General features: G+C 38.0%; 1 protein-coding gene across 2 annotated transcripts in view; it reads left to right on the top strand.

Moving 5' to 3' along the window:
* Nucleotides 1-17,561, top strand: part of TNPO1 (transportin 1) — a gene marked incomplete at both ends in the record, with an annotated part of 59,316 nt that overhangs the window by 28,824 nt on the left and 12,931 nt on the right. For both annotated transcript variants that reach the window (XM_082013210.1, XM_082013209.1), the window contains 8 exons: nucleotides 3,397-3,478; nucleotides 4,964-5,086; nucleotides 6,978-7,096; nucleotides 9,507-9,567; nucleotides 10,214-10,382; nucleotides 12,480-12,632; nucleotides 13,788-14,013; nucleotides 16,660-16,831. In XM_082013210.1, coding sequence (XP_081869336.1) covers nucleotides 3,397-3,478; nucleotides 4,964-5,086; nucleotides 6,978-7,096; nucleotides 9,507-9,567; nucleotides 10,214-10,382; nucleotides 12,480-12,632; nucleotides 13,788-14,013; nucleotides 16,660-16,831 — 1,105 coding nt within the window. The remainder of the gene's footprint in view (nucleotides 1-3,396; nucleotides 3,479-4,963; nucleotides 5,087-6,977; nucleotides 7,097-9,506; nucleotides 9,568-10,213; nucleotides 10,383-12,479; nucleotides 12,633-13,787; nucleotides 14,014-16,659; nucleotides 16,832-17,561) is intronic.

Genomic DNA, 17,561 nt, shown 5'->3' with positions numbered 1-17,561 from the left:
ACAGGGAGATTTTGCTGGGACTCAGGGAAAAGAGGAGAGTTTATCACCTCTGGAAGAAGGGGCAGGTAACTCACGAAGAGTACAAGGATCTCGTTAGGTCAAGCAGGGACAAAATTAGAAAGGCAAAAGCCCAGCTAGAGCTCAGTCTGGCCACAATCGTAAAGGATAATAAAAAATGTTTTTACAAATATATTAACAACAAAAAGAGAGGCAAGGAGAATCTCCATCCCCTACTGGATATGGCGGGGAACATTGTCTCCAAGGATGAGGACAAGGCTGAGGTACTTAATGCCTTCTTCGCCTCAGTCTTTAATAGCCAGTCCAGGTATCCACAGGATATTCAGCCCCCTGAGCTGGAAGATGGGGATGGAGAGCACAATGTACTCCTCATAATCCAGGAGGAAGCAGTCAAGGACATGCTAAGCCACCTGGACACCCACAAGTCTATGGGGCCTGATGAGATCCACCCGAGAGTACTGAGAGAGCTGTTGGAGGAGCTTGCCAAACCACTCTCCATCATTTATCAGCAGTCCTGGTTAACAGGGGAGGTCCCAGAAGACTGGAGGCTTGCCAATGTGACGCCCGTCTACAAGAAAGGTCGGAAGGAGGATCCTGGGAACTACAGGCCTGTCAGCCTGACCTCTGTACCAGGGAAGATTATGGAGCAGTTGGTCTTGAGAGTGCTCACAGGGCATCTGCAGGACAACCAAAGGATCAGGCCCAGCCAGCATGGGTTCATGAAAGGCAGGTCCTGCTTGACCAACCTGATCTCCTTCTATGACCAGGTGACCCGCCTAATGGATGAGGGAAAGGCTGTGGACATTGTCTACCTGGACTTTAGTAAAGCCTTTGACAGCGTCTCCCACAGCTTTCTCCTGGAGAAACTGGCAGCTCGTGGCTTAGACGGGTTTACTCTTCTCTGGGTGAGGAACTGGCTGGATGGCCGAGCCCAGAGAGTTGTGGTGAACGGCGTTAAATCCGGCTGGCAGCCGGTCACAAGGGGTGTTCCCCAGGGCTCGGTTCTGGGGCCGGTCTTATTCAATATCTTTATTGATGATCTGGATGAGGGAATCGAGTGCTCCCTCAGTAAGTTTGCAGATGACACCAAGCTGGGTGGGAGTGTTGATCTGCTGGAGGGTAGGAGGGCTCTGCAGAGGGATCTGGACAGGCTGGATCGATGGGCAGAGGCCGACTGTATGAGGTTTAATAAGGCCAAGTGCAGGGTCCTGCACTTTGGCCACAACAACCCCATGCAACGCTACAGGCTTGGGGAGGAGTGGCTGGAGAGCAGCCTGGCAGAAAGGGACCTGGGGGTGCTGGTTGACAGCCGGCTGAATATGAGCCGGCAGTGTGCCCAGGTGGCCAAGAAGGCCAACAGCGTCCTGGCCTGTATCAGGAATAGTGTGGCCAGCAGGAGTAGGGAAGTGATTGTGCCCCTGTACTCGGCACTGGTGAGGCTGCACCTTGAATCCTGTGTTCAGTTTTGGGCCCCTCACTACAAGAAGGATGTTGAGGTGCTGGAGCGTGTCCAGAGAAGGGCAACGAAGCTGGTGAGGGTTCTGGAGCACAAGTCTTATGAGGAGCGGCTGAGGGAACTGGGGTTGTTTAGTCTGGAGAAGAGGAGGCTGAGAGGAGACCTTATCACTCTCTACAACTACCTGAAAGGGGGTTGTGGCGACGAGGGTGTTGGTCTCTTCTCCCAAGTAACTAGTGATAGGACAAGAGGAAATGGCCTCAAGTTGCGCCAGGGGAGGTTTAGATTGGATATTAGGAAAAATTTCTTCACTGAGAGGGTGGTCAGGCATTGGAACAGGCTGCCCAGGGAGGTGGTGGAGTCGCCATCTCTGGAAGTGTTCAAAAAACGTGTGGATGTGGCGCTTCAGGACATGGTTTAGGGGACATGGTGGTGCTGGATTAATGGTTGGACTTGATGATCTTAAAGGTCCTTTCCAACCTAGTGATTCTGTGATTCTGTGAAGTTGTGGTTTGTTGTTTTGGGTTTTTTTACTGTGAGAGTGATTGAGCACTGTCACAGGTTGCCCACAGAGGTGATGGACTCACCATCCTTTGAGATACTCAAAAGCTGCCTGGACATGGTCCTGTGCTACTAGCTGTAAGTGGCCCTGCTTGAGCAGAGGTGTTGGACCAGATGACCTCCAGAAATCCCTTGCATTCTGTGATTCTGTGAAATGTGTTTTTTAATTCCTGTTTGAAAAACATATTGAAAGATTCTACAACTTGGAGGTGGCAGTTCTTTACTGACAACAGTAGTAGATGGTGAAGACTAAAAGGAAGAATATAACTTGGAATATATCATGGTGGGATTCAAATGAGATTTAGAAACTCACGTAAAATAGGTGCACACTAAGAAAAATATGTAACAAAGCATGAACTTGTCTTTGTGGGAAGATAATACTTCTCTGGAGCTGGGAGAGATGGAGAAAAACAGGCTTTTCTCCTTACCACATCATAAAGTCTTTCACTCTTCCTATGCTGCAATGTTTGTGGCTTTGAGACTGTTAAACCAGTTTCAAGTTTAAAACAAGCCACCTGCTGACCCAAACCTGGTTTCAGTACATAGTGCTGGAGTATGAAAACTATTAGTAATGTCAGAAAAAGACCTTGCATTTAAATTTGCCAAGAGGCAATTTTTGAACAATGCCTTATGAGACAGCCTTTCAAGAAATGTCTGAACAGAATAGCAGTTTGGAGTTAAACTAGTAAAAATATTTAATGGATCTTCAAAGGCTTTTACAGGTGGTTTTGCCTTGTGCCTTTACTTAAGGAATTTGACTTTTGTATCTCTTAGAATGAAAAAGACCTGTAAGTAATGGCTTTGCATGAAATGGAATAGAAGAACCAATGCTTCATTTCTTAGTATGTTTCTACCACAGGTGTTTTAGTATGTATCCTACCACAAGTGTGTGTTTGTTCTAAGCTACAGCTATATTGTTGACATATATTGGCCTCACTAAATACTAAAAATATTGCAAAGGCAGTTGGATACTTAAAAATGAAGAAGGGCATGCCGGAATTTCACCATATTGACTTGTATGGAATTGTTAAAATCTGAGAAGATCAATAATCATAATACACTCAAAGACTATCCTTACATACTGTTTGAACAAATATGCCAGGTGTAGTCATCCTGCTCTCTTTATTTACTGAATACTTTATTTTTAAATATTTATTAGATATATCAGAGTATGAGGTGGTACTTAAAATGTGGTTTAGTAATTTTGCTTTCTAATACTACGGAGTGCAGATTGTTCCCTCTTGCCTCTAGAAGATGTTTGAAAAACATCATTTGCTTCCTAATGTTTTTGTTGCCTATGTACAATTTAGAAAATGTTTTTAGCTCATGAAAAATGTATATTTTAACTGTTCCATTTGTAGGTCTCATGCTGTTGCGTGCGTCAATCAATTTATCATCAGCAGAACTCAAGCTCTTATGTTGCACATAGATTCTTTTATTGAGGTGGGTGCGCATTCTTTTTTGGGGGCTTAAGTCAAATTACATATCTTATTTATCAAGAGTTTTGAATTATGTTTTACAACCCCCTCTACCCCCGAACTCCCCATTTCTGGTTGTCTGTTCTTAGCTTCAGTCCCCATGGATCGGAGTTCATTGGGTGTGCTTGTGCTCAGAGTTGATTAGTTTAAGCTCTCTCCATGCCCCAAAAAAATATTTTGAAAGATACTTCCTCCTCATAAGTAGTGGAAGCTCTTGTATTGTCATGGTTTAGCCCCAGCTGGCAACTAAGCACCACACAGCTGCTTGCTCACCACCCCCTGCAGGTGGGATGGGGGAGAGAATCAGAAGGGTAAAAGTGAGAAAACTTGTGGGTTGAGATAAAAACAGTTTAATAGGGAAAACCAAAGCTGCACATGCAAGCAAAGTAAAATAAGGAATTCATTCACCACTTCCCAACAGCAGGCAGGTGTTCAGCCATCTCCAGAAAAGCAGGGCTCAATCATGCATAACAGTTTCTTGGGAAGACAGATGCCATCACTCTGAATACTGCCCCGCTCAATCCCCCATGAAAAAAACTTGCAGGTTGAGAGGAAAACAGCTTAATAGGACAGTAAAGAAAGAGAAAATTATAGTATTCCTGATAAAGGAATATACAAAGCCAAGTGATGCACAACGCAACAATTGCTCACCACCTGGTGATCAATAGCCCATCCTGAGCAGTGGTTCCCACCCCCCAGCCAACTCCAGTTTACCTACTGAGCGTGAGGTTACATGGTGGGGAATATCCTGTTGGCCAATCTGGGTCAGCTGTCCTGGCTGTGTCCCCTCCTGGCTTCTTGTGCACCTCCCCGCTGGCAGAGAATGGGGACCTGAAAAGTCCTTGGCTGAGTATAAGCACTACAACTCTACTTAGCAACAACTAAACCCAATTATCAACATTATTCTCACACTAAATGTGAAACACAGCACTATACCAGCTATTAGGAAGAAAATTAACTCTACCTCAGCCAAAACCAGGATGTGCATGAAGGTGTAAAAGTAGTGGCAGCAGTCTGTCACTTACTTGTGATGGAATCATTGTATCACCGAATCTGTCTGGATCTCTCTGAATACTGCTATTGAACATAGATTAGAAGGGTGGTATTTTGGGTTATCTAGAGTATTTGATTTGCTGCTGTTATGTACTGATGGAGTTTTCTGGCTTCGGAACTTCATTTATGTTTAGGAGAAAAAAAATCCAGGAAATACTGTTATTGTGCCAGTGCTAATATTACACAGTGTTTTGGTTATGTGTACAATACACCGTGTATAAAGAGTTCATTTGCTAAACCATGTGTCTTTGAGAAATAAAATGGTATTCTGAGGTGTGGGGTGGGAAAATACAGAAGTACATGTTTGCACTTACACGTAGTTTTCCAGTAATGTCAATTCAAATATAAGTTGAATTAGATGAACTGAGGCTTTTCAACTGGTACTGCTTTCCAACAGAATCTTTTTGCACTGGCTGGTGATGAGGAGCCTGAAGTACGCAAAAATGTTTGCCGTGCTCTGGTAATGTTACTGGAAGTTCGAATGGATCGCTTGCTTCCTCATATGATTAGTATAGTTGAGGTGAGTCTCATTTCCCACTTTGCATGCTGAAAAACTTGATTGGAGTAGCAGAAATAATAACAAAAAGCGTTCATCAGAACAGGTATGTTACTCTTGCACTTGCCTATTCTCTTCCTTCAAGATGAAGACTGCAAACCTTTCTTCTCAGCTAATTGACAACTTGACATTGTGTTTGACAGGCAATGCATATGGCAATTGTTTATTCTTAAGTTAATTGATCCTGAAATGACTGGGATGAGCTATGTGATGGAGCAGCCAGGCATTGCTCGACCCCAAGTGAGAAGATAATGTTAAAAATCTAGTGCTCAAAGGATCTGTTCTTCATATTTTTTGTATCCCACTGTTCTTTTCTTGATGGTTTGACTTAACATGACTAACACAACATTGTTTGTTACAGATTACACAAAAATTGTACTGAATAATCTCCCTTTGCTATTTTTCAATTTATAGTGACAAAGTAACTATTTGCATTGCCTAAAGTCAGGAGAGCTTTGTGGCTTATCATTAAAAGTATTGACTAAAATTTGGCATGATAATATTTTTTAAAAGCCTTCAAATCCCTTCCGGTATTTTGTGTTGTTACTAGGGTTACTGTACTTGCTATGAATTTCCAGGCTGTGTATATGGCTATTTTACACTACTGAGTTTAAATAGCCTTTTATAGTGCTATATAACTTCATGGAACATATAGGGTAATACTTAAAATAAATACTTAAAGAGGAAATGACAGTGTGAGGGGCATCTTCAAACAGATTACTTTTTGTCATTATGTTTTTGTCTTTCTGACAAATAAATCCACAACAAAATAGTGGATTTTCAAGCCCTCTGGGCACAAGTCCCAAATCTCTTAGCTTAAAGTACATTAAGGAAGCCTTGCTTGCAATGAATAGGACATTTTCCAACTTTCCCAAGCTGCAGTCTGCTGACAACTTGGAATAGAGCAGTATTTCTGTTAACTGAGTCCTTCATGAGAATAGTGAACCTTTAGGAAAAGCTTGCGATTTAGTGTAATTCTGTTGGAAGGGGTGCTGTTCATGGCAAGTCTTGCATCGTTGAAATGCATAAGGGTAATAAAGGTCCCCCATTATGTTTAATTTTGAGAATAAAATGGTATTCTGAAGCAACTGAAGAGGGATTTTTCTTTGTATGAGGAAAGGTAGCTGCATGGACTTTCGTGAGATTTTCTAAAATGAATGGAAGAACCAACTGTTTCAGAAATAAGGGCTGGCATGGAAGAATGTAGAAATTGCTATTTTGGAAGTTGCAAGAGTCTTCTGTAAATTGTTTTGGGAGTTGTGTATAAGAAGCTGATGTAGCAGTGGTCTACTTTGGCTTTTTGTTTATGCAGGTATTTGATTATTTTTGGTTGAAGGAGGATTAAATTTTAATAACAATCTTAAAGATTTGATACTGAATCTCTGAATTACCATTCATGCTAGAAAAATGTGAGACTTTTTTTGTTTGTTATGGGTTCTACTTAATTATATCCTGTCAGGTAATGAAGATTTGGAAGGGAAGCTCTTTTATGGTACTGGAAATAAAAAGCATTTCCATCCTACTAAGGGTATGGTTGTACTTTTTTATTCAAAAGTGCAACGGGGGAGTCAAATTTTAAAAAATCTATTCACAGGAAACTACTGTTTATTATCCTGCTCTCTGCAGTTTCTTGGTAATAATGTTCTTACTTAAGCAATGACAAAATTTAGAATCCAATTCATCTAGCATTAAGAAAAAAGTCTCTCAAATTACTCTCATGATAGCCTTAAGTGGTCAGTTTCTTCCCCTCACCCCGAAGAAACCAAATTTCTGTGGTTTTCGAACGCACTTTGCAATGCTGGTAGCTTCTTCTGGACAATTCCATCTTATACAAGTGACTTTTTTTATTGTGTAGTACATGCTTCAAAGGACCCAGGACCAAGATGAAAATGTGGCTTTGGAGGCTTGTGAGTTTTGGCTGACTTTGGCTGAACAACCAATTTGTAAAGATGTATTATGTCGGCATCTTACTAAGTAAGTATTAAGAATTACAACTCCTATTTATTTTGAAGTAGTCATCTTTAAATTTCAGTTAACTTGTTCCTGATTATTCTTACAGAGACTGTATCTAGCTTGCAGTATGCTTAGAAGAATTTTCCTGTAGCTAGTTCTTGTACATAAAAATGTCTGTAGCACAGAGTTCATTGAAAAGCCTTCTGAGGGTTTCAAACCTAGTGACCTCCAGAAGCAACCTAAACTGTCACTGTGATGCTCTACCTCAAGCTTAACAGACTGTTAAGCTTCACATGGATGCAAAGATGTGCTAACATGCAATTAAGCTCAAACACCTCCATGTGGCATTACCTATAATATCTGGTGTACCATGAACTTGTTGTCTTGGCTACTGCTGATGTAGGCACCTCTGTGCAACGCTTCTTTGTGCGTAATCATACAAAGGGTTCCCCATTTTATAAAGGACGTAACAAAACAGCATGACATCACTTGGATTTAGGAATCAATTTTAAACTTGAAGAAAGCATGTACATTGTGTTCCTTCATACTTCTGCAGCCTGATAGTAGTTTAAGTTTCAAAACCTTATTTTTGTAAGTTTCAAAAAGTTATCCTGTGCCTCAAAATGTAGATCTCTGATGAAATGGGAATGAATATGACTTAAACATCTGCATGTCTGCAACAGTGCTTATAACTTTTTTCCAGTTTGATCTGAAGTCTTTTGCAATAGGAAATTAATTCTTCATGTTCCCAGTAAATGGGTACTTTTTTCTGTATGCATGGAAGATTTTTTTAAATTACCGGGGCAGATCTCAAGATCTTGAGTGGAAGAACAGAATCACAGACAAATGAGATGCATTCTTCGCAGGAAAAACAAGCATTATAGATGTGAAGCTATTTCAAAAAATCAGCACAATTTCAGTTTTCATAATCTCAATTATCTATTCTCTAATTGTTTAAAACACTTACCGTAGTATTGGAGGAATAGGAGTTGAACACAGGAGCACCAATGTTACAAGAAATTATTTTTAATATTTAAAGTGATTTTACTGAATTCCTGCTCTTGTATCTCAAAAGACAAAAGAATGATAGCACAATTCTTGAGTCTGCACACCCCTTTCTAACACACATCATGTTTATACTGAGAATAACAGTTGTTACTAACCACTAGTTAATATCTAGTGGTATTAAACCTCTTTTGGCCTAGATGAACAATGACACTGCAACAGTGTCACACTATTTTTTAATTAAAAAAAAACCCTTTTAAATTTCTAGGAAAAAAGTAAGAGTAACATTGCATTTCTTTCATGATCTTTCTGAATGTCATGTTTGTTGAGAACAACTTATTTTTTGGTGTGCCCTGTTTGACTAGGGAGCTGTATAAGTTTGTCAGTACTTGATGATAATCTTAAAATTTTTTACATTAAATTAAGTGGGAAAAGATCTTCTAAAAACCTGTTCATGTGGTATCTAACAACTCGTTCCATTTTGCTCCTGTAGGCTTTCTTATAAAATACATAGCTCCTGCATACTTCATGAAGTATGCTGCAGAAATGACAATGAATTCGTGATAATGTGTATACTTACTATTACTTCATTCAAAGTTCAGAAGGTAATGTGGCATGCAATACATGAATATTATTGCTGGCCTCGCACCTTCAAAAACAGTACTCCTCAGCTGCAGAATTTAGAGGGATTGAGTCTGTCACTGGTGCTGGCTCAGTCCATGGTCATTATTAGCTTTATTTGGCTTGTAATACATATTTCTATGGATTTGGTTCTTTGTGGACAATGTGTTTTTATGTCAAATAATTTACTTTTTTCCCCGTACTTTTTTAGCTATACATCTGTACAGTTGGAGTCCCATAGCCATAACCAGTTTCATAATGAAGTAAATTCTAATACATATTAGTCAAGATCTCTGCAATGTTGGGCACTTGTCTTACTGAAGGAATCACAAAAGGATAGGAGGCTTAATGTAAGAGGCTTCCATCTTTGAGTGGTGAAGTAGAGTCTTCAGCCACAAGTAGATAAAGTGACAAGTAATATTGGTGAGAGCCAATTTGTTTATCATGCATATTATGGGAATTTGAATTCTTACTGAAGGCCTTTAGACTTAATTTCTGAAAGGTGCTTCAGGATAAATTCATCATATGGAAGAATATTTGTTTTTTAAAGTTTAAAACTCAGTTATGCCATCTGGCTACCACTACTTGAAAGTTTGTAATTTGAAATTAACACTTCTTCAGATTACAAAGTATTCATGAGCCTTATAACATGGAGCTTGGTTTAGGTTCTAGCTTTTGTTTTCAGGCTAAGGTTTTTATTTTTTGTTGGGGGAATGAGGGTTACACCAAAATTATGGTCCAGGTAACTGAAAACTGGCTTGCTTTTTTATGTGTTATTTTGACATGTATCAATATTACTTTGTAGGCTGATACCTGTGCTGGTAAATGGTATGAAATATTCAGAGATAGATATTATTCTGTTGAAGGTGAGCATCAATTTCTTTTACCTGTAAGAATATCTGGTTAGCTTCTTACCTATAAATCAGAATGATTCAAGTCAGAATGGGCAGATCTGGCCTAACATCTGTTCAACGGAGGATTAGCTTTCTGGGGCAAGGTGTGCAGTTCCAAATACTAAATGCAACTGCTACCATGTTTTTTGGAAAATAATCTGTGAGCTTTCCTGCTTTGCCCCTTTCACTTCCCACCCAATTTAAGCAGGGATGGGATACTATTACCCATGAACTACTGCAACAAGGCAACCTGAAAGAATTGTTCAGAATTAGTTCTAATGCCTTCTAGTTCGAATACATGACTTTTTCCATCACTACATTTTTGAATGTCTGTGTACCAGAATTTTTCAGTCTTCTTTCTATTTTCATTCCCATCGAGTAATTTCTTAACAAGAAAGATACTTTGTGCATGAGCTTGCCGCTCTTGCTTCTATTTTCCTGTCATTTTACTGGTAAATGCGGGAGCAGGATGCAGGAACAATGGCATTTTTAGTTAGCTGGGCAGCACAAGTGGGATGTGAATTTTTTCTATGCTTATAAAATCTTAAACAAAACCTACTTTCTCAACTTCCTGGAGCAATATAGTTGGACTAATTTATCTGATAAAACAATTTGACAGGGGGATGTTGAAGAAGACGAAGCTATTCCAGATAATGAACAGGACATAAGACCTCGTTTTCATCGTTCACGGACAGTGGCTCAGCAACATGAAGAAGATGGTATTGAAGATGATGATGATGATGACGATGAACTTGATGATGATGATACTATTTCTGACTGGAATTTAAGTATGTCAAAGTAATGTGTAAAATGTTTTAAAATAGAGCTACTTGGACAATACAGGATCCACAGTAAAAAGAAGACTTTGTATATAGGAGTAGTGAGGCTTTGCTTTTGAATAGAAAAAGAACTACCTGCTGACATAATTGGTGGATGGGGTGGAGAGGGGAGTCATTCAGACGATGCTTTATGTAACTACATTTGCAAAAGCTAGCCACCTATAAGCGGATTTAGAATATGGCAGATTGAGCCACAAACACTTACTAGATGCAATTCAACAGAACTTTTGGACTTAGAATTTAATTCTACAAGATAATAAAAAACACATATCACCTGTTTAACTTCAATTTTTAAAAAAAGCTCTTACACATTGGTAGCTGGAGGAGGCTTAATAGTGCTTTCTTTTACTTCGGTCTTCCATCTAAAATTGGTTTGTGTTTCATGTTGTAGTTTTTTTGTCCATGTGAAGATGCTACTACTGATGGCCATTACTGGTAGTTCTTTTGTATGTGAGGAATTTGCTTCTGAACAGAATATAGTACCTTAGTTATGAAAAGAGGAGATAGCTGCGAGGAAACCACAGTTCTGATGGCTTGTGCATGGGTCATAGGACCCTTAGGCTAATAGGCCATGTGGTAAGGAAAGAAAAAACGCTACAAACTGATTTTTGAGCTCAGTGATAGAAAATAGCTAGTAAAATTCTGAAAAGTCTAACTTAAATATACTTTGCAAGCAGCCTCATTGTGGAATAATTTTTTGAGATTTGGACACATCCACATAATTTTTTTTTCTTCCAAGGCACCAAGTTTTCATGACAGGTGAATGCACCTTGATGCTTATGGCCAAACAATTTTGAGACTTACCTGAAGATGATTATGATGATTTTTGTTATTATTTATTTAGTGCAAATATGCTTGTTTCCATAAAGCCTCTTTTAAAAAAAAAATTAGTTTTAGATTCATAATGCTGTTCTTGTTACTGCTGTGTATAGAGATTGCAGAATTAAATGCATATTTTCTGAAAAAGAAAGGTGAAATGACAGAGGATGTCCTGTGGTCCACCATTTTGATTAAGATGGTGAGGAAGCTAAAGTTGTCCAGGAATGGTGGCCTGAAACAAAAGGAGTGGAATAATTAAGAAACCTGTATTGACATGTTACCTGGACTTGAGAGAATTTGGATTATCTGAAAATCAGGATTGTGTGCCCTATTTTTTATCCAGTGTTCTATATTTGACTTCCAATTTTAACAAAGGGGGACCATCAGCAAAATCTGACAATTAGCAGCATTGTGAACTAATGAGACTAGTTGGGTCCTTTATGACAGATTGAGGGAACTGAGATCATAATAAGCCAAGAATGCAGTATGAATTCTGTAATACAAGCATTCTTTATAAAACCACCTTAGCATTATATTTTTCTAGACATGACAACAGCACAGCAGAAAAACAGAGTAAGGATTTATGAATCATGTTTTGCAGTTGTTCCTGATTTTTTTCTGTTATGAGCTTTTGCTTGCCAAAAACATGGGATTAAAACTTTCAAACAAATTTTGCAGTGTTCCTGATCATATTACTGCATCACAGAGTAGGTGTAAGATATAAAAGCTCAGAGCAGAGGCCAGCAAATTCCTTTCAGTCTCTGGAGTTGGATGATTTTGCCTTTTTTACTTTAAAATGTGGATCGTGTTTGAGCATGTTCTTTTGAATCAAATGCTAGTATTTTTAGGCCATTTATCCTTAGTTTCTCCATTATGTTAAATTCTTGCCACAGACCTTCCCTCTTCCTTAGTGTTACGCCATCCTGAAATTATGCAGTGTATATAATGTTGCTATATAATGGTGTGGTTCCTGTCAGTGAGTGTTTTAATAGCCCCAGTGTATAAGTCCTTGTAGTGGCTATTTAAGTGCTGCAAAACTGGCTTTGTAAGAGCTGTGGCTTTGCACCAGAGCGCAGTGGATCACTCTGTATTGTAATGAAATGGAAGTATCTTTCCTCCTAATGCCCTGACACTCGACTGGCACCTCAAAGTTAAAATGAGGATTATATTGCCTAACTACAACTGTTTGTATAATAAGCAGAGATTAACACTGTTAATTCCTCCCAGGGAAATGTTCTGCTGCTGCTCTAGATGTCCTAGCCAACGTATTTCGTGATGAACTTCTGCCACACATCTTGCCCCTTTTGAAGGAATTGCTCTTCCATCCCGAATGGGTAGTTAAAGAATCTGGCATCCTTGTTCTTGGAGCAATTGCTGAAGGTAAGGCAACAGTGCACATCAGGTTGCTGAATTTTTGATTGGTTCTAAAGCATTTCTGTGATTCCTTCCAAGTGAATTTACTTATGCAAACAAGAATATGTCCTTAGCTGGTTTGGTTTTAGTGGTTAGTCCCTACATCTGCTAATTGGTGACTCCAGTTATTTAATTTTTCACTTTCAAATCTGTGCATGCGTGGGATGCTAAATAGCTTAGAAAATGTCTTTTATTTCTCCTTTCTTAACTATGCAGCATATATTTTTTTTGTTACCTGATTAAATACTACCTTGTTTTCATAGAAGAGGAATATCTAACAAATTTGAGCCTTATATTTCATTCAGGTATTTTCAGAAATAGAGAAGACCACTCCTGTGACTTCAGTGCCCTGAGCTGCTGTCTGTGGATGTTTCTCCAATTTAAATATGATAACTTCCATTCCTTTGTACTTACTCAGAGTCTTGCTTGGCTTTTTGCCTGCATTTATAGCACCTCTGTTCCTTTTGCAAGCTAAAGGAATACATTTGAGTCCATGCCTGGATTATCTTTTTTTTCCAACAGTGCCTTGTGAACATGTGTTTTTCTTTGTTACTAGAAAACTTTTTTGTTGGTTTTGATTTTAATTCAAGCAAGGTTAAAGCTAGTACTTCTAGCAAATCTCAGTGCAATATTGCCCTTACTGACTTGAAATGTGTAGCTGTTATTGCTGGTCAATATTTGTATGATAGTAGGCAAAAACAAGAAGGAATTTAAATTTCTTAAGGTATTCTTTTTAATGATGTGATGATTTGTTGTCAAGACCAAGTCTTTCTCTACTTGTCTTGGCTACTCTAAGTAGACTGATATAGGACCTCCAAGCTTTATAAATTCATTCTATTTGCATCTATTTGCCTTACTCCACTTAAAGCAGAATTTCTGGAGGTTGGGGAAGCACTGAAGTAGAAATGTAGCTGAAATTAATGTAAGTTTAATTGGGGATTTTAATTATTGTTTATGTAAGGTTTCTTTTTAGGACCTAATATAAATTAGGTAGACTTGCTTTGTATGCTGTTAAAATGTTTTCCTGTGTGGTAGAGAATGAAAATATGTCCCTTCTTAGGAAACAGAAAACAGAACTTTTTGTTAATTCTGGTACTGCAATAACCATTTTTTTCCTTCTAGGCTGCATGCAGGGTATGATTCCATATCTTCCTGAGCTGATTCCTCACCTTATTCAGTGCCTCTCTGACAAAAAGGCTCTTGTGCGCTCCATTACATGCTGGACTCTTAGTCGCTATGCACACTGGGTAGTTAGTCAACCCCCAGACACATACTTGAAGCCATTAATGACTGAGTTGCTAAAGCGTATCCTGGATAGCAACAAGAGAGTACAAGAAGCTGCCTGCAGGTAAGCCAAAACTTAAGCAAAAAGCACTATCCGTGACACTGCTTTTTCATGGGAAACTATTTTAATGCTTTTATCAACAAATGTATGACTCCATTTCTAGCTCTGTATGTATTTTTTCTCTTAAATTGGAGTAGGTGCAGCTTCTTCTGGAGTAGGCACAAATTACTCCCTGTTGTAGTAACATGGAAAATGTTAACTTGTGATTCTCTTGTCCCATTTGTTTTCAGAGTATATGAATCCCCAAACTAAATTTATTGTAGCAAAAGAAATTACCTGTTTGTGACACTTAGGGAAACATCATATACTGAAAATAACTGACCAGAAATCTGGCTTTTTTAATATGCCTGTGAACAAGGTCAATACTGATTACAATGGAAAACTGTCCTATCATTGGATTACTGATGTTTATATGTAGCTCAGGATTACCAAAACATTTGGGTTACGTTTATTTCAAGGGATATTCTCTTTCCCTTGAAGTGAGATCCTGGGAGATAAGATTCTAATCTGCTGATTTTTTTTTTTTTTTTAATTAAAAACTTATTGGCTTCATTAATGGAATGGGAATTGGTGCACCTCTTGTGCAAGAAGCTCATCAAATAAAGCTTTTACACGTCAGTTTGTGTGGGTAGGAATGTGCACAGCAGACTGCCAAGAAGGGGGTTCTTCATAAAGCAGAGTTAGATCTGTATCTGATTGTATTCTTAACACTTGAAATGTGAATTATCATTGTTGTTATTACTACTACTGCACCCCCAAGTATCAGTAGTGCCTAAGGACAAGGCTGAGCTCAGAGTTCTTGTGCTAAGCTTTGCACGAAAGGGGTAGATGTATCCTTGCCTGAGAACAGATAAAATTAATTCAATGAAATGTACTTAGTAAGATTTGAATATTAAACACTATTTCTTTTTGTATCTAAACCTTTTCAAACATTGGACTAGAAAATTTGTTGGGCTTTAACATCTACTCAGTTCTGTCTTTCATAGTGATAGTCTTCTGTTCCTTCCTATTTGAGCAGGGAAATAGTGATATAAGACTACTTGCTTCATGCCTTTTCAGATCCAAGGAATCAGATTATGTACAGATTCTATTTAAAAAAAAAAAAAACACAAAAATAAGTGCACACAAAACACACAAACACTGCACTTTTGTTCATACTTTACTTGTCCAAAACATGGTTGAAATATGCATGTAGTTGAACACAGCTGTTCAATAACCTCATGTAGTGCTTATGAAACAAGTGCAATGGGCAGTGGAAACTATTAAAGTAACAAGAAAGAGATAAAATGAAAATATTAAAACAGCTGATTATAAAAATATAAAAATATTAATACAGCTGATTATTTTTTAATTTAAAGTTCAAGATCAGATTTATAGTGTCCTTTGAAATGCTTTATTTAGAGCAGAGATTCATTAAAATTACTGTTGTAGCTAAAAAATAAACTGTCTGGGAAACTCCACTTTAAGGGAAATGTAGAACTGTTACAAGTCAACACATACTTACTAGCTTTCTAAATTGCAAGGAAATACAATGATGCTGCTTAGAGAGGAGTAAGCTGTATCCCTACAGTGAATAGTTGCATGGATCATTAATGTCTACCAAACTGAAAATTGGTCATAGGATACTATATGTTTTCATGAGTAACTTCTGCATAATAGTAGAAGCCTAATGTTAATTTCTGTACTGTTGAGAAACTGCTCCTTCAGTTGATGACACACAAAAAGATATTTTACTGAAACATGTTTTCCTGCTCCTGGAAAAATACTTCAGAATAATATAATAAAATAATAAATAAGAATGCTAGTCACTTAGTGTTCACAGTTGCATTGTGTTAAGAAGACATTTCTGTATTTGGTAGCACACTAGTAGGGGATTGTTCACCTCATGCGGTGATGCATGCATTTTTAGTGCAGGGACGGGCTAATAATAATCTTGTTGACACAAGCTAGGCTAGTAACTCTTCAATAGTTCATAATTTTTTCCTTTCCTTAATGTTTCTCTGAAGCAGCATGTCTGGTGTGTGGGGATTTTTTGTTTGTTTTGGGTGGGGATTTTAGTGCTGTTGTTCAAACACTTGACAGACAACCTGAAAAGTTTCCGTGATGCCATGATGAGTGCTTTGACCAAGTCTGGCTAAAATTGTTCATCCCTGCCTTTGCTTTTAGTTTTCCATATCTTTCTATATCTGTTTTTCTATGTAGAGACTGCTGAGCATACAGGCTGATGTTGACATTGGACTGGTACAATAGCACTAGGGCTTCTGTGTGCAGCTACAGCATATATTAAAGATAGTGGGCCATTTTTAACTTAAGTAGATAGCTTTTGTTATGGCTCCTACTATTTCAGTTAGTATATTGTAACTCATGTACTATAATGCTTTTCTTGGTTGGGGCTTCCTGCATATACATAACAGGTTTTACGGGAATATTTTTTAATTTTGTTCATCACACTGTAAGAGCTGAATACTTACATGTTCAATCAAAATAGATTGAGGTTATCTCAGTAATACTGTTTTGAAAACGTATCTTGAATTAATTTCAGGATTAAATACAGTTTTAAGTTTAACAGAAGTGGGTAGTGTGGGGTGTTTTGGAGTTGTCTTGTTTTGTTTTTTACAACACATTGACCTGTTTGGTTTTGTCCCTCAGTGCCTTTGCTACTCTAGAAGAGGAGGCTTGTACAGAGCTTGTTCCTTATCTTGCATATATACTTGACACTTTGGTCTTCGCATTTAGTAAATACCAGCATAAAAACCTGCTCATTCTTTATGATGCTATAGGAACTCTAGCAGATTCTGTAGGACATCATCTAAATAAACCAGTGAGTATACCTTATGTTCTGTAGAAGCAATCATCATAATTGAAAAACTGGTTCAGTGTTTTTTGTAGTATACTTTACATGTTACAAAACAGAAATGTGATATTTCTGTGTAGATTTTGATATTAAATATTTACAGGCAAAATATATAGACTGCATGTAATTTTCCCATTACACAAATTTTTGCTATTCTGAATAAATGATTGTGTGTGGTGGCTTGTGAAATGTGCTTCTCATCATGATTTTTTTCTCATGCTTAGAATTTTTGAACTCAGAGGAGGTACATATATCAATATAAATATGAAAAGGGACTTTAGAGAAATTGGTGGAATGTATGTTTTAATTTCTAATAACCACACTTTTTTGTAATCACTTTAAGTATAGCTAAGCTGCTGTGTGTGTTTCTTTCCAATGTGTTGGAGCACATCATCACCACAAATTGCTCTATCAGAAAGTGAGACAGGCGTTCATTTTGTATATAAAAAAACCACAGATTCCTTTGGACAAAGACAGATAACACACAGGCAAATACAGTGGAGTGTTTTAGTGTAGATATATTAATAGAATATGCGTACATGTCATGTGTGCATCTTATGATGGTTATTGAAATTTGTTTTATTTATCTGTAGTGCTTCACATGACACAGACACACTAGAATGAAACAATTTGAATTGTTTCCATGGCATTTTACTTGCCATCCAAGACCCCACACCATCAAAGGATCTCTTTTTCA

This window comes from Phaethon aethereus (genome assembly GCF_964289735.1).
Source record: "Phaethon aethereus genome assembly, chromosome: Z".
In the NCBI taxonomy this organism is placed as follows: Eukaryota; Metazoa; Chordata; class Aves; order Phaethontiformes; family Phaethontidae; genus Phaethon; species Phaethon aethereus.
This window is presented reverse-complemented; position numbering and strand designations above follow the sequence as displayed.